Genomic DNA, 25,413 nt, shown 5'->3' on the forward strand with positions numbered 1-25,413 from the left:
TTTATATTCAAAAAAATCAAAGTAGTTCATTATTACCCTGAAGATAATGTAGAGACTGAGCAAAAAATCTCAAAATCATGTTTCGGCCTTCACACAACCGAGACCAGTCAACATTCCTTGAAACCTTTGAGACAACAACTGAAATTCTAAACTGCTGCTGCCTAAAGCCTGGTTTCCATATTGGCTGTGAGACCGTGGTGGTAATCTTGTGCAGCAAAACACTTGTGACACTAAACTTGTGAAGCTTCTTTTCACATAAAACTGCATTGCTAATAATGCAGTTTTATTAGCAATGTGGTTAATTTTTTTTTAAATAGGTAAAATTATTTTTGTATTATAAAATAATGTCAATTACAGTTCACCCTCGAGATGCAATGTCAATTAATTCCAGAGTTAGAATCGTACGATGAAACATTTGTATACCGGGGTATAGAGATCATGGTAATTATACAATCCACGCATCCCCTAGCAAAAATCGCCAAATTTTATATAAAAATGTGTACATATTGACAATTAGCAACAAAATAGTATGTCAACTTTAGTAATTATAGTTACCTACAGTAACTGCATTGCATTTAGTGTTTTTTAATGGTTTTGATCTGCAATAAAATGCAAACTTATAATGTGTTTACCAAATGCAGTAGGTACGGTAAGAAGTTCTTACCTTCAAAAGGTACGCATAACATGAACTTTGAAAACACTTCAAGTAAGTTTAGCTTCCTAAACCTACACTTAAAACTAAGTTTTAGTATGTATTTTGAACTATTTACCGAATTTCAACTTTTTATCACAACATTTTATCCTTCAGCAGTTCTTATCCTCACTTTCACTATAAAAATTTAGCGTGTCTGGTTGAAAGCTTTTTCAACCTAAATCAACTAGGCCGAGCGATGCCATTATTGAAAGTGGCCTCTCGCACACTTGAACATTTAATGGCTACCAAAAGGAAAAATAAAATTTTATTTGCTATACAGGGCGTACATACCTTTGGAATAAGGTGGCTTCAGCAGGAACATGTAGCGAGTAAAGCAGAAAGGAGACAAAAGCGTATTAATGCTAATTATGTTGCAGTACACTTAAAAATAAATTTAATACATAATGAATTGGATTTTTTTAGCAGGCTGAAAGAAGTTGTCTATTCCTGTTCAATTTTTCTACTGGTTTAAAGAAAAAGGATGATGGTGCGATGCAGAAAATTGCTCGCTAGCTAACGCTTGTAAAAGGATCCAGAGGAGGTGGTACAGTAGTTTGTCTTGTATGAAATGAGCACAAGAATCAATGTAACCAAACATACAAAGTTTTGATGTATTTATACCCTAGAGGACATGGCTTTAGGAAGTTGCAGAAAGTAATGTGGATGCGTCAACTATCTTGAGTAGCTAGTTATATATGAGTTACATACATACGATGAGTTGTATTTACGTAGTAGAGAACATGCCGAACCGCAAAGACATGGTTGAACGAGAAAATAAAACATAAAATCAAAGTGAATTAAATAAAACATAAAATGAAATGAATAAAACATGCCACAAAAATATAAATAATGATATACATGTACATTCCACACGCATTGGTTTTATGTACCAGTCCACATCAGTAAATTAAACCCTTGAAATACTTCTGCCAATGTAGGTTTTTCTGTATCTTCTAGTTCCTCAGCCCTCACCCATACTAAAGGGTTGCTCCTCTTTAATGCTGATCGCGTGCATGGCTTTCCAACTGTTTGAAATCGTCACTCGTAAGCTCCTCCTTGTGCTTGCTTTAATAATAACTGCAAATTCTTATTAGTTACGACCATATTCCTTGACAATATTAACAATACGGGCGCTTTCTTCTTATTTATTTATGACTGCCAACTTTGTTGACGTGGAATAGAGAGTATAACACTCAAAATGAATATTTGCTCTCGCTTGTGTATTTTACAAAAAATTTCCACGCGAAATGCTGTCCTGAGAGAAGTCGGTCATCGTTTCTCTTCTAAAAGTTCTGAAAATGTTTTTGGCAAACTGTATTTTGGTGTCTTTGTTATTCGAGGTGCGTTATGAGCACCCTGACCGCCAAAGTTTAACTCGGGCGAAACTTTTCTCAAAATCGTATCTTGAAATATAATTTGTATAGCGAGGTGAAGATCTCACGATGTTCGACTTCATTAGGTGAACAAATCGTATATCAGGGTAATCGTATCCCGAGGGTGCACTGTATTTTGAAAATGGCAACCTTCACTTGTACAATGCATTTTGAGAAAGTTTCGCTTGCAACTTTCTACCAAAATTGCTTGTTGAAATCTTGCGTTGACGGCCAGTTGCATGCGCATAGGATCGCTATTCATCACTGATAGCCCTGCGATACTAGCACGGGCGCTTGCAGCATATATAAGAACCGGGCTATGGGACCAGTTTGTACTGTTCTATCCATCAACCAAGAAGTACTGTGAGGTAGGACTCCAATAGGTATTACCAAATGAATAATGTACTTTTAGAATTGTTGAAATTTAAAATAGTTGAAACATTAAAACAGAAATATATAACATTCTTGATTGAAAAACTCTTAAATTTTTATTTTATTTTGCGTATACACATTTTATTTGATTACAAACGGGAACATTCTCATATAAACGATCCACACTAAAAAAATAAAATAGGTTATATGACAAGAGAGACAAATCCTAGTATTTCAGACACAATCATCCTAATTGTTTTGCAATTATTATATTAGTACTTGCATGGCCCTGACAATATTTTAACTGGTTCTATTATTTATACATTAAAGTTATGTTTCTGAAATTCTTTGTAAGAAAAGGCAAAAGCAAAGGTGCAATGATAACGCTCATGATGCTCATGGCGAAGCACTCTTTTCCATCTCAAACCAAATTAAAACAATGACAATGCATGCAACCAGACCCATTGTTGATCTGGAAGGTTTCCAGCATAGGCTCTTTTCAAGTGTCATTATAAATATGTCTTTTATTAAAACAGCAACATGGCTTAGAAAGGCTAAAGTCAACACCTGGCAACCTAATCCATTGATTAATTATTCATATATAAAACATTTCTAAAACAAAATGTAAGGAAGGTCTAAGAACAAAACTAACATTATAGGTTAAATATAGTTTTTCTTTTCCTCTGTTTGTCTTTTTTTCCACTTTGCCTCTCCTCAAGGTGATACCGAGCATGGTAATTCTCGGTAGTAGATGGTGGCTCAGTGGAAAAAAGCAGGATCTCTACGAATGTTGGCTTTGCTGCGAGGGAGCGAGACGGGTGACAGAAGAGGGCGGCTTAGAAGGATACGGCTGAGCTTAAGAGAACTTGGCTTTTATGTCAACTATGTTACGGCTTGTCTTTTCATAGTAATATGTTTTGTGTTACTTACAGTCTCAAATAGAGACTCAGCTGCTAGTCATTTGTAATAATGTCTCTCCACATGTCTTTACATAACGACCTTTATTCTCGTGACATTGACTGTAGTCTCTGGTATTAATTCATCTTGTAGAAGCTGACCTCCTTGCTGTTATATTTAGGTAGGATTAGAGTGGAGCCAGACACCTCTAAGGAGGGTACACTACCTGCATCTATAGAGCGATGTGCCATCTGAGAAACTATATTCCCTACAATATATAATGATAAATACACAGTCAAACTTCCACATATAAATATTAGCTCCACATGGACACTGCTGTCAGGCAGGTCTTCTTAAAAGAAACATAAAATGAACATGGAAGCACCACCAAAGCTGACACAAACATTTTATGTCAAATTTCTAAGCTGTAGATGCTTGGCTCTCTCATAAACCGATAATAACCACTGTTCCATGGAATGACACAAGGGCAGGGCAGCAGGTCCTCCCCTAGAATGGTACGAGCATCTCTATATTAATCTCAGGTGTGATAAGAGCTGGGAATGTTATTTTATAACACACAGTACTCTCACAAGTGCACTCAGAAGTACTTGATTAGGAAGAACAGAGTACAGGATTTCTACAGCAAAATAAAATTCATCACTGCTATCTTACATAATGATAAGGTACTGATACACACTTTCTGATTGTTAATATAACACACTGCATTAGTAGTTTTCATCTGATTTTTCATTAAGAATTATGACAAATTCTGTAAAATTGTAGTTTCGTGTTATGAGCGTTTCAATAATTTTTTCTAAAGGTTTTATTCAAACTTGCCTACAATGTGAACTCAGACTACCTTTTTGCGAGAGCTCAGTCTATCAACCAATTTTGCTAGTAATATTTAAACTGTACAAATAGTTGGCATGCTTCCTTATAACCATGTACACAATTTAACTATAATGTATTCCTGCATGATAACAATACATATTATAATAAACCTGCACCATGCTAATAACTAACCTGTAGTAGAATTAATAATGTAGATAGTCTTGTTGTTGTGAGCAGTCAGTAGAATATATTCCCCATAGCTGACCAGCCCTTCAGGCCTCTTCACTTGAGTGAGGGTCCACATGACTTCATGGGTGGTCGTGTCTATTTTACATATTTTGGAATGTGTGAATGATGATAAGATGAGAGATGAGTTGTCAGGGGAACGTATGGTGACATGGCTACTAACAGTGAGAGGACAGGGCATATGATGTAGAACCTGACCATCTAGAGAGTAGGTAGTGATCCTGCTGTTGGGTGGGTCAGACAAAAGAACCTTGTCATTAATTATCACCAGCATGTCAGAGAAGTAGATATGATATGGATGCTCCCAGCTGGTGATTAATTCTCCTTCCATGCTGTAGACACTGACTGTAAGAGGACTAGAATGAGACAGAGTGTAGAGCTTGTTCTTGTAGCAAGTGACGGACTCTACTTGACCAGAGGTTGAGATGAACCCGTTGGTGACATTATTATCCATGTCTACTCTGCTGACTGTGTTATCGCGCAGTCCAATATAAGTGTTACCCTTATAGTGGCAGATGGAGAGGGGAGCGGATGGCATTTGTACGCTGGACAATCTGGTGAGGGACTTGGGGAATTGAACAGGTGGAGCTCCTTGTTCTTTAACGATAATATGACAAGCGGAGATAACTTCCAACTCCATATCTCTTCTCTCACCTGTAGAATATAGAGTATACATGTGAGTAGCAACACTTATTAAACATTTTACACAGAAATATTGCTCTTGAAAGAAATATATTAGCTCATAGAAGTCAGGATTCCTGTTTTATCATCATTTTCACATTCTTTTGTAGGTTATTTTACACAATAAAAACATAGAGTCAGCCAATATGACAGCGCTGCCAAACAATGATGTACGACTATAAACTAATAATTAGTTATATAATACTAATATCAACTGCTATCAGTAGTGTACAATATTAAGCATTGTTATAATGATTACTTGGAAGCATGCCGACCTGGCTATTTCTACCCAGCTATTTCTCACCTAAACACCAGACTGTAAACTATTGATATGGCTAAAGGTGCTCTATTATTCCATCTAACAATGATAATTATTATGTGAATATGTTGATGGCAGATCATACAGTGGTACCTGATCGGGCAGCATATAGTACCAAATACACTGAGACTGCACATTATTGACAATGAAACAACAAAACTCAGTTAACTGCTACATAAGCCATATTTTAATCAATCGACCTGAGGCTAACTGATCAGTCTTAGTAAACCAAATAACTTATCCATCAATTTTCAACCAAGACGCAGAAATAAGAATTATTAATATGGTTTATGACTGAAGAATCTTTAAATAATATACTTGAATGAGTGGTTCATCACACCCAATCCTGACCCTATTTCACAGAGATTATGTTGCAGACCCTTATTCGATAAGAAGTACCTCAATATTGAAAATAAAGTTATGTTAAGTAGGAACCATAATTTCAACACTTCAGAACATTTAAACTGCTTTCTAAACTCACACAATTATTATACATATAAGTACATATACTCGTCCATCATAGTATATATGGTACACTTGTATAGTAAAATGCATATACAGTGATTCATGAAGGCCAGTTCACACTAAATCAGTGTATTACATAGTGAAGATGTCATAAACTGATGCCTTTACCAAGGATATGTCTGGAACAATTAACAATTGCAGCTGTCAAAGTTGCCCCATATTTTGCTAAACATCTATGACAGCCTGCAACATGTGCAACAATCACGGTTCACTATGCATTAACAGTGATTGACTGTCACGGATTGTGTAGTCTACAGTATAGTTGCTGTAGGACTAGTATTTCATCACTTCAGTCACTACATTGTGTAATATGATCATCATGTCAGGGAATATTCATGTTGATGTAAATACTGAATTGCTAGAAAAAGTGTGAAAAATGTTACAACAAATGATAACCATGTAGTGTGGGATTAACACAGACATTGTGATACAGTGTGAAACATTTCACCGCTAATAGCCTGTGATGCTGTCATCGATGTTTTGCGACGTATATGGGGACCAGGCTTTACGCACTCCTTGATTCCATCCGTTAGGTGGCTTTTTAATAATGAATAAACTGCAGCAGCATTTCAGTTAATAGTATCCAAGGCTACGTTCACAACTTTAACCCTTTGAACCCTGGCTGTTCTTGTTAATGCGCGTGTTAGTAACTATGGAAATTTTTTTAACCATCCATAGTTTTTAAAATTCTATTAAGTATATTCAAATGTACTCATAATACAATGGTATATGGTAAAATACTAGTAAAAAAAAGGAAAAAAGTCGAGCAACCCATGGTAAATTTCATCATACAGAAAAAATTGTACTTCACCATTATTTGGGCTAAAAATATAAAAATTAACACGGTTTTAAAAAAAATTAAAAACTTTAAATTAAAGCAAGGTGTGATATTTTATTGGCATGTGCTACAAAATGTGCTCGCTGATTTGGTACTTGCTTACTGTACCGCAATTTACTGCATGTGTACCGCATTCCAGTCAAAGGTGAGAACACTCATTGACCGATTGCCTTTTAGTCAGCCAAAGCACGAGTGTCATGACGAAGACACAGAGTACATTTGTCAAACGACTATTGTGTGTGGGTTAAACTAAAACTATTTTGTGAAAATAATGGGTGTGGCTTATATATGCTGTAATCCTGTAACTCAAAAACAACCTCCAAGTTTTGGTATGAGGGTTAAACAGGATGGCAGCATTTTCATGAGGATTTATGGTGCCAAAATAAGATTTACCTCAAGGATTTATAGCCCGAACACACTATCGCTCAAATCGACGATTAGCGATGCGATAGACCGCAACGATGGACTGCTATGACATCATTCTGTGATGAGCGGCGTACCCAATCGTTGCTGGCGACGATGCGATGGACTTTCAACATGTTGAACTTTGACACCGATGACAGCAACTATTAGCATCTTGATCAGCATCAGATCCAATCTCAACAGTTATGAAGATTTGTGTCAGTTAATAATCATAAGCATGATGAAGAACTATGCTCGTGATGAATTGCATAATCAGATAATTAAAGATAACAAAAAGACTTACAATATCACTGATGCAATTTTGTAATTTCTAATTGGCTGTTGGTTAGCGATCACATACAGCTCATCGCTCAAAGTGTGTACACCTTATCATTGATGATGACGTACAAACAGCTAATCGTTGTAGTCCATCGCACAGCTAAACGTTGATTTGAGCGGTGGTATGTGTAGGATTTTACACAAGGATTTACCAAATACACTATTCTAAATGACTTTTAATAGATTCCAATTTATATCAATGACTTCTGTATATATTTACTCAGGGTAATATTTTTGTTCACGAAATTATGAAAAACTGTTTGTGTCAAGGAAATCATTTTATCTTCATCAATTGAAAGGCCCAAAAATGAATGCAACAGCATGTATATGAAATTAATGAGATAGAGTGGAGATGGTAAAATTTACTATTTCATCCAATTACAGACATGCCAGTCATTTCTCTACTGATTGTGACAACGAAACTAGTTTCAAAGTGACACATCCATAAGCCATCACTGACACATTGCAAATACATTGGCAATGTAAGCAATTCATTTTTATGGCATACGAGTAGCTAGTCTTTACATGATACAATCACTGAATGCCACTTGATAACAGCTAATCTCTGGAGCAATCAGAGCGGCTACCAAAAATCTTGGGTAAACGGACGGCTGTATCACCCCATGTTATCCCATCAATGTACTAGCAGCCATGCTACAAAAACATCTCCCAAATCACTACACTGAATAATGTAACTCCTTTCTTACCACTTCATGCAGAATCGATGTTAGTAAAAGCTACCTGAGCTAATCATAAATATTGTACTTGTACTACAGTACAGTGAACCCCCAACATACATATTCAATTAGTTCTAGTGGCAAATTATAGACAAATACTGATACTTTCTTATAAAACTTAATAAAAATTAGTGTAAGCTCCTCTTTAAGGGGAAACAAAGCAAATAATTGCTTGTATTGCTTTGATATTCGATTGAATGAAATGGCAAGTTATTTGGCTACTATTCACTAAAAGTTTTTTCAGTGAAAAGAAAAAATCCTTATATCAAGGTAGCAAGTTGGTAATAGCAATAGGAAATCACAACCTTCTGGAATAAAACTGCTTTCAATCAAAGATCTAGCCTTACAATTGTTAAGCTTCCAGCAAACCCTAACATGCGGAGTCCACATGTCATATGCTAAATAAATTGATGTCAGCATCAACAGGAGACATGCAGTGTGGGCAGCCCTGTATGAGGGTAGAGAAATTATCAATTTATGGTCATTCATATACCTGTCTGCTTTAACTGTAGCTGATCTGTGAGTTTGAGTTTTGGTAAATCTTCTTTAGCAATTCTGTCCAACTCTGCCTTCAATTCTTTGAATTCTCTCACAATTGCAGCCTAAACATAGAGTGATCCTCATAGAGAAACTCATATAAAATGACAATTAAATTGTGTGTGTTATGTTAAGGATTAAGGGTAATCTAATTACACGTAGTCATGTCTGTAGATAGAACTGCCCCAACATATGAGAAAATCGAGATGTGATCAGTATTTCAATCAAGTTTCTTTTTGTAGATATAGATTTTGTAATCTTCCACATACAAGCATACGACCGACTTTTTGAAGGCGACTATATGACCAAGTACGGTAACAGTTCACCTCACGAGGGCCCAACATATGAGAGACTTGAGATACAAGCCAGCTTTTAGGCAAGTTTTAGCACTAACATACGAGCCATGTTTGAGATATAGGCACGCGAGTCGGTGCCCAAGTATATCGAAGGTGTTTTATGAGAACAACATCACTAAGTATTTTTCAACTGTATTTTAAGTACAGAATTAGGTGAATTAAAAATGCTGTGGGCAAACCAAAAGTTAACCAGTACAATGAAGAATAATGCAGAGAAAAAGTGAATGATAACAATTGGTATCAAACATGAAATTATTGATAAACATGCGAAATGTATGATTGAGTTAGCTCAGCAATATAGCAGAAATGCCTTCAAAAATATTAAACAGAAGGCATTTAGTTTGCATAATGAATAATCATAGTTTATAAACATCGCAGCGATCTTCAAGATCGGCAGCGATTTTTATGTGACTAACTAACTCTAACATTAACTAACATTAACTCTTTGTGACGACACCTGTGTTCATCATTATCGCAACATGTTAAAAGGGCGACAAAGGCAAGCGTCCTTAGATAGGTTTCTCTTCAAACGACCGACTGATCGTGAGGGCGAAACTAAGCAAAAATAAGCTAAGTTGCAAGAAAATTAAAACTATGAACGCCTACAAAATTTTAATTTTGTTCAAAATGAAAGTCTGCTTCTAAGTCTGTGGATCGCAATCCAAAGTCATTAAAGTCAACTGTTGTAGCGAGGAATAACTTTTCTATTCGTTCCTGGCAATTGCTAGCAGCAACTGCTATTGTACATGTATATATTTAATTTTATATTTTATTCAATCACGTTTCCTTGCATTATCTTTTATTTGTGTTGCTTTTTGAAAGCAAGTCGTAAGTTTTAAATACTTTCTTCAAACCAGTTTGACGAAAGTATTTAAAAGGTTGGCTAATAAAGCTCAATAACTGCATTAAGATCGTAAGTCTTATGGCTTACGATGGCTAAAGTATGGCTGTACATGAGAGACTGTGTTTGAGAACAGGATCACCCAGTCTTTCTCCCCGAACCAGTTTGAAGTAGTTAAAATATTGGCTAAAAGTTATAACAAACGTGTGGCAAAAAGCGCCAAACAGGAAAGAGCTAATAAAAAGTTAAGACAACAAAATTAGAGTTAGTGTAGTAAAATATTGAAACATAGCTTCAAGTGCGTATTTAGTTAACTAAATTTATAAAAGTAAAATTCAGTTTCTGTTACGTAAGGTGGCAAAAGTTTTATATACTGAACACATTTCTATCGAGTCTCTCCGACCATCGTTAGCAACTATGTAAAATCATACAGTAGTGTTCATAGTAATGTTACATTTTATGGTAGATTTTACCAAATAGGTATTTACTACTTCTTTAGTGCATGGACTGGATTATTAAGTGTTGAGATACTTGAAAGCAAAAAAAACAATTATTCTATTATTGAAAAACAAAGGCTTTATTTTTATCAAGCTTTTTGATACTTGATGCCTTTTATAGCTATAAAACTAACAAACTGCTAGATAAATGAAATCACATTCTGTACTCATCAGTCTGATCCCAAATTACAAATAAACTACTAGTGTAATTCCAGCACTGGAATGACTAAGTATTTCAAACCTTTGAAATAACCACATTATGGGCTTTAAGTTACTGAGAAATAAAACAAAAGGGTAAATACTAGTTTTTTCCCAATAATATCATGTTTATGTAGTCTCTCTCTTGCTAAACAGTTTTACTAAAATATATACATCACACAAACACTTGTATACAGTGGAATACAAACATATATACTCTGCACAAGCAATAGTACACATGGGTATTCCAACATATATACTCTACACAAGCACTGGTAGACATGAGTATTCTAACATATATACTCTACAAAAGCACTAGGACACATGGGTATTCTAACATATATATATATATATATATATATATATATATATATATATATATATATATATATATATATATATATATATATAGTCAAATTAGATTGAATAGGAGGCCACTTTGGAAAATATATCCACGATATAGGGCTTTCTGATAATAGGAGGCTTCTGATAGGAGGCTTCGCTAGAAACATGCTTAAACAACTCTACTCGTCATGCTGATCGCATACGTATCTATTTTGTATTTTGCATAAATTTTGCCGGAGAGTTCAACATTTTGGAAAATTTTGCTGGTTAGGAGGCTCTGTAGTTTGAAATGGAGGACCTCCCATTAGCGTAAAATTTGAAAATCTTTATACAAAATTCTGAGTTGTCTTCTCTTTTGCAAGAGAAGTTATCTTCTCATTAATTTCAGGGCCTCCTATTATGTTTTTATATCTTGAATTAGATAGTCCTAGTTCCATGCTCTAATTCTTTTCTTTTTATATAAATTTAGCTAATTATGATATTTAGTTTGGTTCTTTTTAGTTGTAATGAACCTTTATTGCATCATTTAATTTTCTATCAATTGGTTAAAAAAGCAAACTAATTTGGGTTTCAGGGATTTTGCCAACAGATCTTAAGAAAACTGATTTGCAGGCACATCTGTGTGTGCTTTGATCTAAAGTTTATCATACGTATTATTCATAAAATTGAAAACTTATGCTTTCCCTTAATTGCTTGTTAGTGGGCATACATGGCAAAAACAAGCATTTTGTCCATTTTAAAAAAGTTGTAATAAGTTGCAATAAAAACTATGATGGTATTGACATCAAGTAATTAGTATTGAAACCATCCTGGTTGTCAAATAGAAAACTTTTAAAACGTATATTAAATAAAACAGTGCATATATTCATGCTGCCAAATATGCCTGGTAGAGTCAGAGACACCCAATTTTTAAAACATAAATGTAAATCATGGGATATTTGCATACCTGTGGCCACATTTATTACTTATACAATTTGATTAAGTCAATTCATTGCTACTGAGGCAAAACTGGGAAATATAGCATATGTGGGGCCCTTTGGATTATAACAGGTTTCAGATAAGAGCGTTCGATGAAACCATGCAGTAACATTGAACACACTGTGCAGATTGCATGCATGTATATCTAACTCACATTTATCAACATTGGTCAGCATATTTCTTTAAAAAAAGCCCAAACTTACTCATAAGGAAAAAAATTGACTTTTTAAGCAACCCCGTCAAGGAGTTGAGTTTACAGAAAAGGAAAGCTCAATATAAGTACGTCAAACAAATTGCTTAAGTGAGTGCAACGGTGACAAATAAAATATTCTTAAAACACAATGAGTTTGTATAAATCTAAAAGTCTTTAGTGCAAATGGAGCAACCTATCAAAAGCAGGCCAAACAGCTGTTACATTACCAAAAGATTAAAAATCAAAGCATTCACAAGAATACCATAAAACATCAACAAAAGTGGACTATTTTATTTCTGTCAAATAAAGCTGTAGAGCTTCAAAACACTGAGCTCCATAATTGTCTTGCAAATTGTGTGACCATTTCCTGGCACCTCGAGTATAATGTGTGGAGTGGTGGTAGCTGTAACTAATGGCTCTGCACAACGTTTAAAATATGATTTTAGCTAGAGATCTTTGAAGCAATTCGCAAGAGAACTTTGCTGACTGTAGACACGCCCAGCTACAGAAAGAACTTTAAGGTTGGATGTCATTTCAGTCACTGGATGCCTTTTTGGAAATTGAACATCGACTTGTTGTTTGAAGGTTAGGCAATCTTGACCACTTTGCCTCCACTGGTAAATATGCTGCTCTACCTGCAAAGAAACCAGTTATTAACCTGTTAGTATAGTTAAAAATTAGGAGAATGTTGAACATTACTCATTTTACAGACTTTCCCAAGATATCAAACCAGCTTTAAAACAATACTGACTAAAAAGTGTGCTCCATCATGTTGTTTTAGAACGCTTAGGAGATTGGCCAGAAACTTGAAGAGTAGGCTTTTGCAGCAAGCTATATCGGTGGCTGTACTAAATTTAGGTCGCACAGAAGATGCTTTCCTACTAAAACTCTGCATAATTATGTTTCCCCTAAAGAGATTGCAGTTCTCACTATGTTGATGTTTTGCCTAAAAAAAAATTAACCTAGTAAGCCTTAAACATTCTTGTTTCGATGTTGTTAACACAAGTTAACTCAATAAAAGTAAAAAACAACAAACATTATCATTAATGCTTTCTTTTAAGCTAAAGCTTTTTTGTCAAACTATTAGGTAAGAATGGTATCTTTTAAATATAAAATGTAATGAATAGTTGGGTTAAGAAAAGCTTTGCTTTACAAACTAATAATTACAGCGTTACCATTCCTCTTATTTCTAAGCAAAATGCACCAAAATCTACAAAATTCTACACATTCAGCCTGTACTGTGATGAGAACCGTGTCTGTCCATATAAAGCCACCGTTGGATAATGGAAAAATATTGCATCCCACAGGATTTGAACTTGCAACATTTACCTTGCTAGACTGACACTACAACTATGCTAATTGACCTTGTAATAATTTGCAATATTTGAATGCATAATTAATGCAACTGATAATCTTTTACAGCACTCTATACTGCCATGGTATTTTTTAGTACAAGCCAAGTTGATTCAAATTCTTGAGCTGAGTAAAATTCCTAACTGTCTACACAGTCAATTTTTTCCATGCACAAATTGACTATAAATTGTATAAAAGTCCCTTTTCATTCAGTTGGCCTTTAACACTGTAAGGTTGGTGTGTATGAATATGCCTTTCACTGCAATGCATGCATGTACAAATTAAGCATAGGGTTACTGCCAGGTTACTCTGCAAAGCAGAGTTGTCCTCTCGCGCACTCCAAACAAATCCTAAATATTTAGGATTATACATTAATCATTAACCCACTCAGGACTGTTCCCGAATACCTCGGGAAGAGTTGTGCTCTCCAGGGCCCATTCCCGAAGTACTCGGGTTAAACTTTGATTTGCTCTATTGCTTAGCTGTTTAGGTACATCGGTTTTATTCATTCACCAAACGAAGTTTAAGAGTCTGGGCATCATTTTGATACCAAATATGTGATTGGACAAGAAAGTTTTAACTAACAAATTATGTGATAGATATCAACTGTTTTGGAAATTTGATGATCGCCATATTGGAAAAGGTTTATCCGAACGATGGCAAAATGTTTAAGTGAATTAGATGCGGTAATCAGCTCAGGGGAAAAAATAGCAACAAAAGTAATGTTCAAGAAGAAAATGAGAATTTTCTGATGGAAGAAGGTAAGTTTTATGTGGCTATTTATAGAATTTTACCGAAAAAAAAACGATAAAAAGCCGAAATTTTTCTTGTGAATTTCTAACAAACTTTATTCTAACAGTGTAAGATATGGATATTTTTCATGATACACATGATTATAACATTTTCAATCCAATAAAATTTAGATCTTTTTGCAGCATGAACTCATCACTCTATTACCCCATAATAAACAATAGTTTTATGATTTCCTTGTAAAACTACAAGATAATAAAAATTTCTTATTTCATTTATATCCAATTGTTCAACCCACAATTAGTCAAGCATATAGTTCTCAACCTCAACATCTACTATAAACTAGCCTCAACCACTAGGCTCTAATATTGGTCGATAGGGGACACTTACCACAGTAATCATCTTCATGACTTTTTGTGTTTATATTTACAGTATCAAAAAATATTTGCAATTTGTATTACCAATTGTTAGCTGCAGTAGACTACTTATTTTCAATTTGTTATTAGGTATTTACCCTGAAAAGCTACTAAAGCACAATTTTTTCTAGGCTGTACAAGAAGTTTGAAAGCAAATAGGTTGCTTACTACCGATCATATTTGCTACATGTAGGTGAAGACAGTCAAGGGCTTGTGAGTGATGATGCCATTGTTGATAAGCCTAGGGCTTCAACACCAATATCTGATGAATACTGCATCAACTAACTTATAATGGCAGCAAATATGCATGTGTAGTTGGCATCAAATAACTCTCACCATGTCATAATTTTTTGATGAACACACCCTTATTATACATGTATATATTGTTTCGTTTTCATGCATATTCATTTTTACTGTATTTTTTACAATATATTTTACTGTATTTTTACACCTATTTTTTTTGCTAGTAATTGATTGTCTGTTAGCTGGTAACTTGAGTATTTTTTATGCATAATATATTCATAATAACCTCTGCAATGCATTTCAATATAAATTAACAAATTGTTTGATTATATAATTGATAAAACTGTCAGTGACGTAGTGTTGGTTAGAAGCTAGTAACACCTGTTCTATTGCTCGGAATTGAGAAATCTTTTTTTTCATTTGCTGCTGATAAAGTTTGCTATCAATCTAACATAGGTCCAACAATGTCAGTATCAAAAAACTGCTTGTGAGCTGCTACGAAACATGAAAAACAATTTTGACAAAAAAAAGGTTCACAGAATTATTAGAAATTGTGGTCAGTAGAATTTGTAAAGGTGCACAAAAATTTATATCACATTGTAGCCTGGAATGTCTTTGTTAAGCTGCAAAAAACAAATCAAGATTATTTTGAAAAGAACTCTAGTTATACTCAATTTTGTGTAGCTCTATTTTAATTGTAAGGCTAGTGAAAAATTAATTGGGCTGGGGGAGCAGTCAACCAATAACTAATTAGTCCTGAATGGGTTAATTATATAGACCCTATTGAAATTCTTTAAATAGTTTAGAAGTTTCTATTAAAACATATTTTTAGCTTTTGTTTACACTATTTAGTCTCTGCTTATATAATAAAGCTACTCTTTGCCATTAGCATGTCTGTGCAAATGCGCTCGTTTATAACAGTTCATCTTCGTAGACTATTTGAGATGACCAAAATAAATTCTAGCTCAGCTAAAAATTTAATTCTGATGCTGATATCAACTGATTTGGCAATTAAAAAAACATTCAGTTTTGAAGGTAGTAAACATGAATTAGGAGATCAAAAAGAAGGTGAGGTGAATAAAAGCCACAAGAGACAGACTGCTACTTGTTGCGGCTAGCTAACAAAGTAAAATCAGTGTCTGTATGACTTATCATTTATCCATCGTCGGGAAGAGCTTGGGAGCAAGATAGATTTTGATGAGACTAGATATCATGACATTCAGCTTGGTATACAGATGGTCCCCAACCTACGAACGGGTTACGTTCCGAACATTTGTTTGTACAGTGAATTTGTTCGTAAGTTGCTTCAGTGCTATATTTTGTATTATAATTTATGCTTAAAATGTATTTATTATTTATGCCTACATGTATATAAGTATATTGAAGGTTTATATAAGTATGTTTAAGGCTTGTATAAGTAACCTGTAAATTGGTTTGTACTGAAAAAACTTTTTAATAAAATGGAGAGAATACTGTGGTGGACGCCGGGCCATGACACTGCATTTCTTATTGATTGTATGTGTTGTCCTTTTTTATTATATCATTGTTTTAATCGTTATGCTGGAACTTATCGTTGTTGTCCTTTTAATGTGTTGTCCTTTTATTATACCGTTGTTTCACTTATTATGCTATTGTTATATCTGATATCCCATCATAACACTATCATTTATCGTCACTTTTATTGTTGTCATACCAACTCGCTAGCGGTCCTATTTATTCACTTTGTTAGCCGGTGTTCTCACCGTTTGCCGTTAGAACGGAACGGTTGATATTACTGAATATAACGGAGCGCTCTCATTTATTTGAGCAGAGCAGATAGATGTACGCTCCGCGAATAGTGAAATTTCCTTCGCTAATAAAAAGCTGAATGAAACTACACACACTCTTCTTTTTATTTATTAGTCTAGATCGTGCCAAGTAAAGGTCGGCAAACTCCTTTACAATACATACAGGAAAAATAAAAAAGTTATTTGCGCATTGGAGATACGTTCACACACTTATGCACTGCAACGAACTGGGCAGAGGAAGATGGATGCTGGGTGATGCTTCTACATAGCGCCTCTTTCTGCCGCTAATACGTCGGTAATACCGTCGGTATTATCGATGAATATACGCGCAGACCTGTTCGTATGTACCGTTGTTCGTAACTCGAATGTTCGTAAGTAGGAGTCTGTCTGTATTAACACTCCAAAGCTTTCACTGATAGATCCCCTTCAAATATTTCTGATTTCTTGCGAAGCGAATCATTTTACATATTTTTGACAAAAATAACAATCTCTAATGACAAACTAGTTTAACAATGTATTGGTATCTATAATAGCGAACCCTATGCATCTTATCATTGCTCAAGTTTGGTAAGAATGTAAGCGATATTTTTAAGGACAACTATGAAAATTTTGTTAATAAATTTGGGAATTTTCACCAACTTGACACTTTACCCTATATGGCATTACTTATGTTGGTCAAACAAAAGCTTTACCTAAATTCTTTACATTGAGAGGAATTTGCGTTATAATAGGTATACATGTACATTATAGCAAAATTTGCTGTACAGCTATTCCAACCAGATAAAAATCTGACCTATGCCCATAGTACAAAAAATTCATAATTTGAGTTAAAATACTTGGATTTAAGTTAGAATATGTCCTAAAAGTCAATGAAAGGAACATTAATTTACTTTTCACATAGGAAACAAATACATTATGCTAATGAAACAATGCAAGTGTTTTGGCCTTAAAGTTTGGCTCATTTATGTATATACTTAAAAACATTACTTTTTATTTTGTGGGTTTTCACTGTCCACAAAAGACCCTGGTCCCCGTTAATCCCGAAAATTGAATGATGACTTCAGAAAACAGCTATGACAGGCCGAACTGGACTTGGAACAAAAGGTACATTTCTCACAAACAGAGATTGTAAATGGTACAAAAATGCAAGTTAAGCAATACGAGTGTCATTCAGAGTTTAAAAAAAAAGCTATAGCTTGTTGCAGACTATTAGATACATCGTCCAAATACATATTATTGAAATTTTCGGACTAGCACAAAATTTTTCATCTCAATATTTGTAAAATACATCTAAAAAAATATTGTTTTTCACCAAGGTTCATTCTATGTCACTCAATATTTTGGTGTTTTGACACCATAATTTACCTTCACTAAGTTCCTTTGTCCGCTTTCCTCTGACCAGAAACCTCCCCAAATATGTAAGCTTTTGTAACCTTGAATCGCCGATTCTTTAGATAACTTGTCTAGCACCAGAGTGGGTGCGGAACATGCTATAGCAACACCCTGCAATTAGTAATAACAAAATAGAAATATCACATTTTTTGAATATATGATTTTCCGATTTAAATTAAACTCTGTTCATAGCTAATCAATTGCAAGCTCATTGATTGCTGCAAAAAAAGGAAAAAACTGAGCAAGCAGAAGTGCATCTGATATTTTAGCTTATGACTCTCAATCCCAGCTCTGATATTTGTCATCATTGTGATTTGTAGGCAGTAGAAGAACGCGAGTTAAGCAATGTAAAAACTTATTCATATCCTATTAAAAAATTGGACTTCAAATGTTGAAGTGGTATTTCAAAAGCAATTACTCAATCGTAAAATTGATAGTCAGTAGTCTGACCCTGATCTGAACTTGGCTTTTAGATATTATTGCAAGGTAAAGTTTAGAGCTGGTCACCATAGGTTTTAACTGTGAGTTTCAGTTCCTATCCCAGACACTATGCTTACATATAGTCTGTACAAGTGCTATCGTCAATGGTCAGGCAACCAGAATGCAAGAACATGACAAATATAAACATGCAAGGGTGAATAGGAGCTGTATACACAATTAAAATAAAGCAGTTATTTCACAGGGCACAGTCCAATTTGTAAAGCGGAACAACTAGTAAATGACATTCAACTAAATTGTTGTTGATGACAGCCCTGCACAAGCTTCAGCTAAACATTCACAGATAAAAATTACATAAAGAAATACACAAACTAAAAAGCAATAATACTTAGTCAATACTAAGAATGATTATGAAGTTTAAGAATATTAATTAAAATTACGTACAGTGGCACTCGCATACCGTTGTTGCTTGAAAGGTATGTCTCCAAAAGAAAGTCTTGTCATTTTTCGAAAAGATCACTAATGCTTAAAGGTTGACTTGCAACAAAATTCACACTACAGTTATTTGGTATCAAAAGATTCACTATGTCTTACTCTGTTGTGTTGCATGTGCAATATATGTAGAAATGTGATAACATGCTCTTAAAAGCTGAAAAGCGAACAGTTAATTGCCGCCATCACAAAATTGCCGAAGATTACAATCCCGTTCCAAAAATGGGTCAAATGGAACGTAGCTCAACAAAATGGCTTCTGTTTACACTTTCATGCAACCTCATTCATTTAAATTATTTCACAAATACACTTCACGCATTCAATAAAACGATGTCTATTGTCCTCAAGCATCTGTTTCCTCATCACTGTATTGATGTCACTTTGAGCACTGATATCTTAAAACCTACCATAAAAATTTGTTTAATTTTTAACCTTAGCTCGAAGGAATGCATATCATCATCTGATAAGCATGAAAAGCCTGTTGGTCACCTGTGATAGTCAAAAAATGCTGCGGAAATTATGCTCGCTGTTTGGCAAGAAGCATGGGTCACATGATCAGATTGCGACTAGACGATTAGATCAACCCAAAACAAAGTTGTAAACTAGCGAGCATCTATATTTGGTAAGAGCTCTTTGGTGAAACCCAAAGTTTATGTCATAAACTAGTGCTACAAGAAGTTTTATATTGAGCCTTTTACGGAACTTACAATTCATGTGAGAAGATCATGTGTCAAAACAATAACCAAATCATTTTACTATGTCAGAGAAATAAATTGATTCCAATCTACGGCGGTTTCGGGATCGCGGAGATTAACTGTTTCTTTTTAGCTTTTAAGAGCTTGTAATCACAGTTCTCCATATTTTGCACCTACAACACAGCAGAGTAAGCCATGGTGAATCTTTCGATACCAAATAACCGTAATGAAATTTTGTTGCAAGTCAACCTTCAACAAGCAAAATGATAACAAGCTCCAGTACCATGCATTGACAACTTGGGCAGCTAAGTCGTACATGCAAATCAGATGAGTATTTTACGGTATTTTGGAAAAGCCAATAATTAACCAATATTTAAGTTTTCATCAAATTAAAGTACATTTAATGGGCCATTTTAGCAGCGCAAAGAAAGCACATTTCTGATGACCATTTGCACCAATTTAGGGCAGGTAGTAGGAGTGAAACAAATTGGTTCGACTTATTTTAGTCAAAAATGGATACAAGTATTAGCCAAATGAAAGTTTGTTACGGAAAGTTTTATCATAATAACATAATTTGAAATAAATTATATGATAAACCTCTTGCAGTTGCTTCATTTTGTCCTGCAAATGCATTAAAATCTGTAATAGAAAACAAGACACCTATACAAAATCAAAACTGGTAGTTAATTTCTGTTAGTGATGACATATTTTTTATTGTAGTTCTACAATAGCACTATAAGTTCCAAACAGTGCATTAACTATTAATATGTGTCATGATCACAGAATTCATGGTAAGTCGGGATTACAAGATTTAGCAAACAAAATTTTGATTCTAGCCTAATTACAGCAGATTTTATGGTCAAAAAACTGAAGCACATTTACCATTAGTGCAAAAACATAGTTCCAAGAAAACTGGTGTTAAAGTTTGAGAAACGAAAACAAATGTACAGTTTTGTTTACATTTCAAAACGACATAGCAACCAATATCAAGATATTGTGTTATTTATCTAGATTTCTGCACTTGGATCCAAAACATTATGCTGAATTTAAAAATCTAAACAGATTTTACCTGGTTTTCAAAGAAATAGCTGTATATTTATAAGAAAGTGTATTACTTAATTTTGCAGATATTAAAAACAGCTTGAAAGTATCGCGATATTGGGCACACCCAAATCATCAACCAAATCTTTATAAAATTAACAACAGTAACATATTGCACACCATCGGTCACTATATACTTCGACCTTGCAAACTCAAATAATTATTCTCCTAACTAAATCTGATTATAATTTCATAAAAATTGAATAATTATTCTTATTATTAAATATTGTAGTAATCTGGTAAGAATCGTTAGGAAAATATCACCGCAACTCCCTTTACTTTCACTGCTTTTGACATCAGTTAGAATTCCAAAGAACTTATTACAAGTGTCCAAAATGTCAAAGTTACCTTTAAAATTGGCAAAAAATAAACAATTATTTTAATCGGACACCATTTTTCAGTACTTCTTGTTTAGCATAGCAACGGTTTTAAGTTTTTTTTCGAGGGTAAAATACTTGTATTGGCTAAACTGACTTCAGATTCAGAAAGATCACTCTTTGATTGGTCCAGAACTACAGGTTACAAAATTTGTTACCAATATTATAAGTTCAGTTGGTGCAACTTCATAGTCGAATAACTCAACTTCGTGATTTGCGACTTAACCATGGTTTCTGTGACCGCGACCCATATGATCTACCTGCTTATAACTTCAACTCCTTTACTACCAAATGGATCTCTCTACCGCGACATAAGTGTTTCGTGAAACCTAATTTCTAAAAAGAGTGTATAAATGGTTATAACTTTACACCCCAATTGTTTATTAACAATATTTTTATAGCAAGTTTGTCAGCATAAGTTTTTATGTTAGTTCATGCCCCCAAAAATATTACAAACGAGTTGCCGAGTGAGAGGGACCACTTTTCGTCCATTTTGAAATTACTGTGAGATAAGCACAAAACTCTAGTCGGATGATTTATGAATATTATTAGTTTACATGTTAATTAATCTGATGAACATAATTACTCTCATTAGTACTATTGCTCAATAAAGTTACTCAGTCTATAGATCTGAAGTTAGTAACCATTTATGGCTGTATTGCTTCTGAAATTACTGGTCATCAGTAAGAAGATTTCATAAAACAAGTTTTTGCAAAGCAATACTATGCTCAGGTTGTAAACGCATTCTTATTTGCTCAAAATATGCAAATAATAGCTTTTTTTAATCAGGTATAGATGTAATAAGGTAATTTACTAATTACTCAATAATCGGAAACAATTTGTACAAAAGCTTGCTAAAGCCGCATCATGCAGCACTTGGCCATACAGAAACACATTGCCAAACGAGCTGTACTATTGGTAGTTTAAGAGTTCACACTGAAACAGCTTCAAAATAAAATTAAGACATAAGAAATCAGTGCAATAACTGCTTCGTATTACATTTACTTCATGCCTTGTTGTAATTGAGCATCATACTGCGTGCACAATTGGGAAAAAATGGCTGCAAGATCAAAATTTACCAAGTATTTAATTTCTTAATGAAGCCGTGATAAAAAACAATTTAGACAATTTATGCAGAATTTAAATGCAACTGCATTTCATCAGCATTTTTATAAGCAGGCTTAGTGCAAAAACAGAGTAAGAGCCATACCACAAGTTCATGAAGTTTTGAACAAATTGTTACTTTACCCTTCAATATGTTATAAAATGCTAAGACAAGGTTAAACAATTATTGACGCTGTTGGAAGAAAGAACGTTTCAAATGCCTCTAGATTTCATAAGAAAACAGCTAAAAAATGATGGCCAGGGTTCTTGAGGACACTTTTATTTGTATGAAAGATTGGTAGATAGAACATTATTACACGAACAGACAACTCCAGAATTAAAGCGCAAACATTGTGGCTATAAAGGGTAAATAAAAATTGGTTCAAAGTAAAAGCTAAAAGGCTATTGTGCCTGGTAGTGGTAGCATCATTACCATATCATTTTTCTATTGAATAACGTAATACACTTTTTATTAGAAGAGAACAGACTTTGGTACATTAATTTGTCCTACATGTGATGGCTCTTATTAAAGACCTAATTTTCACCAATGAAGTGTGCCCTCAGATTAAGATGACCCTATTTATGAACCACACCGCCTATCAGAGTTTTTTAACATACACATTAATCAGCAGAAGGTTTTACGCCTAATGTTACCGACAAAAGATCTAAAAAGTGTGTTGCAGTATGAGCTTGGTCAGGTTCTCATCCTCTTTTGCTGATACAATAGGTAGCAATCAGTAGTCCATTTTCCAAAGGTTTATTTATTGCCCATTTCTAAAACCTTAGTAGCTGTAAAGGTCTAACACAGCTGTTTATTGCAATAATAAACTGTAAAAACAAAAATAATGATTCTCAAAAACTTTGGTCCCTGTTGGCTGTTAACATGTTTTCTATTAGTTAGATGCAGGATGGCGATTGGTTTTTTTCTATTAGGTACACATATGACCGGCTAACTAATTGCCTACTCACTAATAAGAAATTTTTTGTACAAAGATTTTTTTAGCGCATTGTTCTTGGTTATAAGCATACATTGTGCTGAGCTGCACTGCGCAGCCTGTTGTACGCACTCAATTAATGGACTAGACCAAAATCTGATTGTGTTTTAGACTTTTTCCATTTGGAAAACCCAGGCTACACTCATTAAGAAATACATTCAATCTTTAAAAAATGGTTAATATTTTAATACTTTGATATTGTATTTGTACAATTTAAATATCAATTGTACATGCCACTCCATACATGGTTATTTTGCTTCATAACTATTGTTTTACTATTTTTGCGGATTGTCAGTGCTATAGTATTTTAGTGTAGCCAACTACCCAATGTAATGACTGCAGTCTCCAGAGCTCACTTTAGTCATCAAAGCCCAATTTAATTATCAGAAGATTAGGACTACAAAAAGTAGAGGACTCATCAACTTACCCTTCAGTTTTTCAAAAAACTTGTAGGCCAATATGATTAGTTCTGTGAGAATATGATTAAAGAACAATAGTTCTGCTTGGTGAGCTCATCTTCGTTCTCCAGATTAAACAACTTCTACAAAAGCACAAAGTTTTTAACATTGTATAAAAAAATAAGTTGATGAGGACTTTATGCACAGAGTCTCTGACCACCTTCAATTTGGTATTGGAAGAAATGTTAAAAGTGAGCTTCTGTTAAACCTATATTTGAATGCACCTTGATTTGATTGGCACCGCTATTTGGGACCACATCAGGAGAGTGCTTTGAAAATCGACCGCCATTCTTTTAATGAACGCCACCTCTATTTGAGGAGGTATGTTACCTTCTCAGTATAGGTATAGGTTTAGGTATATTCACTTTTTTTTGAAAATATAGCAAGGAGCTTTTAAGGTCCAAACAGGGCGATTTTATTGCAAGCGTCATGAGGGCGAAGATATCGCCTGTGCGTGCATAAACACACTTGAGCGATTTACTAGTAAATGATATAATGGGCACGCTCACAAACTGCCAATAAAAATCCGTATCATCAGTTTTTTCGGAGTTGTTAATAAATTTAGGCCAGTCAATATGTCGTCGTCTAGGCTACAACATGAACAACCTCCACATTTGTTATTAAACCTATCTTCCTTTCAAAGAGTGTACACTGCCTACACTATAAAAAGACAAAAGAAAAACGATTCTTGTATTTTTAACTGTATTGTTTTTACAAATTTTTTATACATATTATATTTTGTAGTGGTTTTTCATATTTAATATATTAAATGTTTACCCCTCTCAAGATGGTCAACCGGCACAACGATTGACTCCAGATGTTGGTTTTCAACTCAGATTTTTTTTTAAATTTTGTTTGTTATGATGGACAGAACTGGGAGTGCTATTATTAAATTCATGAACAATTGAGTGTTCGTTCTGAAGATGTTTCAATCGTAACAAAATAGAAAATTGGCGCTGCTGTACGTTGTTGAACATCGGTAAGAAATAATTACCCGCCGTAAAATTACATTCTGGTAAAAACTAACCAATCGAAATGCATCTCGTTAGCAATAAAGTTGTGTAGAGAAATTCTAGCTTTATCGCTCTGCATGAACACGCTGAGTGAATTCAGATTAGCGCCACGCAGCAATATCGCAGCAATATCGCTCTAATTATCGCCTAATTTGTTTTCACCTTAAGATAATGCTTCAGCGATAACACTTGTTCTATTGAGTCAAATATGCTACAAAGCAAAAAATTCCTCTGCATTTATTGTCGGGGTTTTATAAAAAACACCATTATCAGCTTTTCAAATGTCTTAACCGCCAGTACATCAGCAGTCATAATTAAACATTGTCCCAAAAACAAGCTGCCTCAAACTGCCTAAAATATCGTACTAATCAAACATTCCACGTTGAGTGGAAAGAAAATGGGATAAACTACAGCATTGAAATTAAAGCACTCTCACACTCATTTCATGAACAGTTCTGTCAAAATCTTAACTGATAACTCAGCTTGCACTTTTATCCCATAAGTGCCAGAGTCACAGCTAGGAGCAATAGGTCGGCTTTGCGCTAGAGGACAAGCAAGGCTAAAAGTGATAAAAAATAGATAATACACAAGAAACTTTAT

The 25,413-nt window shown here is 34.3% G+C and overlaps 2 protein-coding genes across 2 annotated transcripts in view; both read right to left on the reverse strand.

Annotated features, from left to right (window-relative positions):
- Positions 1-3,425: 3,425 nt before the first annotated feature.
- Positions 3,426-25,413, reverse strand: part of LOC137397202 (uncharacterized) — a 98,552-nt gene continuing 76,564 nt past the window's right edge. Inside the window, exons 7-9 of the mRNA XM_068083489.1 lie at positions 8,748-8,856; positions 4,360-5,067; positions 3,426-3,604 (exon numbers count right to left, since the gene is read on the reverse strand). Of these exons, the coding sequence (XP_067939590.1) occupies positions 3,474-3,604; positions 4,360-5,067; positions 8,748-8,856 (948 nt within the window). The 3' untranslated portion in view covers positions 3,426-3,473. The remainder of the gene's footprint in view (positions 3,605-4,359; positions 5,068-8,747; positions 8,857-25,413) is intronic.
- LOC137396838 (uncharacterized) overlaps positions 11,975-25,413 on the reverse strand; it is a 28,046-nt gene continuing 14,607 nt past the window's right edge. The window contains exons 4-5 of the mRNA XM_068083148.1: positions 18,114-18,251; positions 11,975-12,834 (exon numbers count right to left, since the gene is read on the reverse strand). Coding sequence (XP_067939249.1) covers positions 12,646-12,834; positions 18,114-18,251 — 327 coding nt within the window. The 3' untranslated portion in view covers positions 11,975-12,645. The remainder of the gene's footprint in view (positions 12,835-18,113; positions 18,252-25,413) is intronic.

This window comes from Watersipora subatra, chromosome 5 (genome assembly GCF_963576615.1).
Source record: "Watersipora subatra chromosome 5, tzWatSuba1.1, whole genome shotgun sequence".
In the NCBI taxonomy this organism is placed as follows: domain Eukaryota; kingdom Metazoa; phylum Bryozoa; class Gymnolaemata; order Cheilostomatida; family Watersiporidae; genus Watersipora; species Watersipora subatra.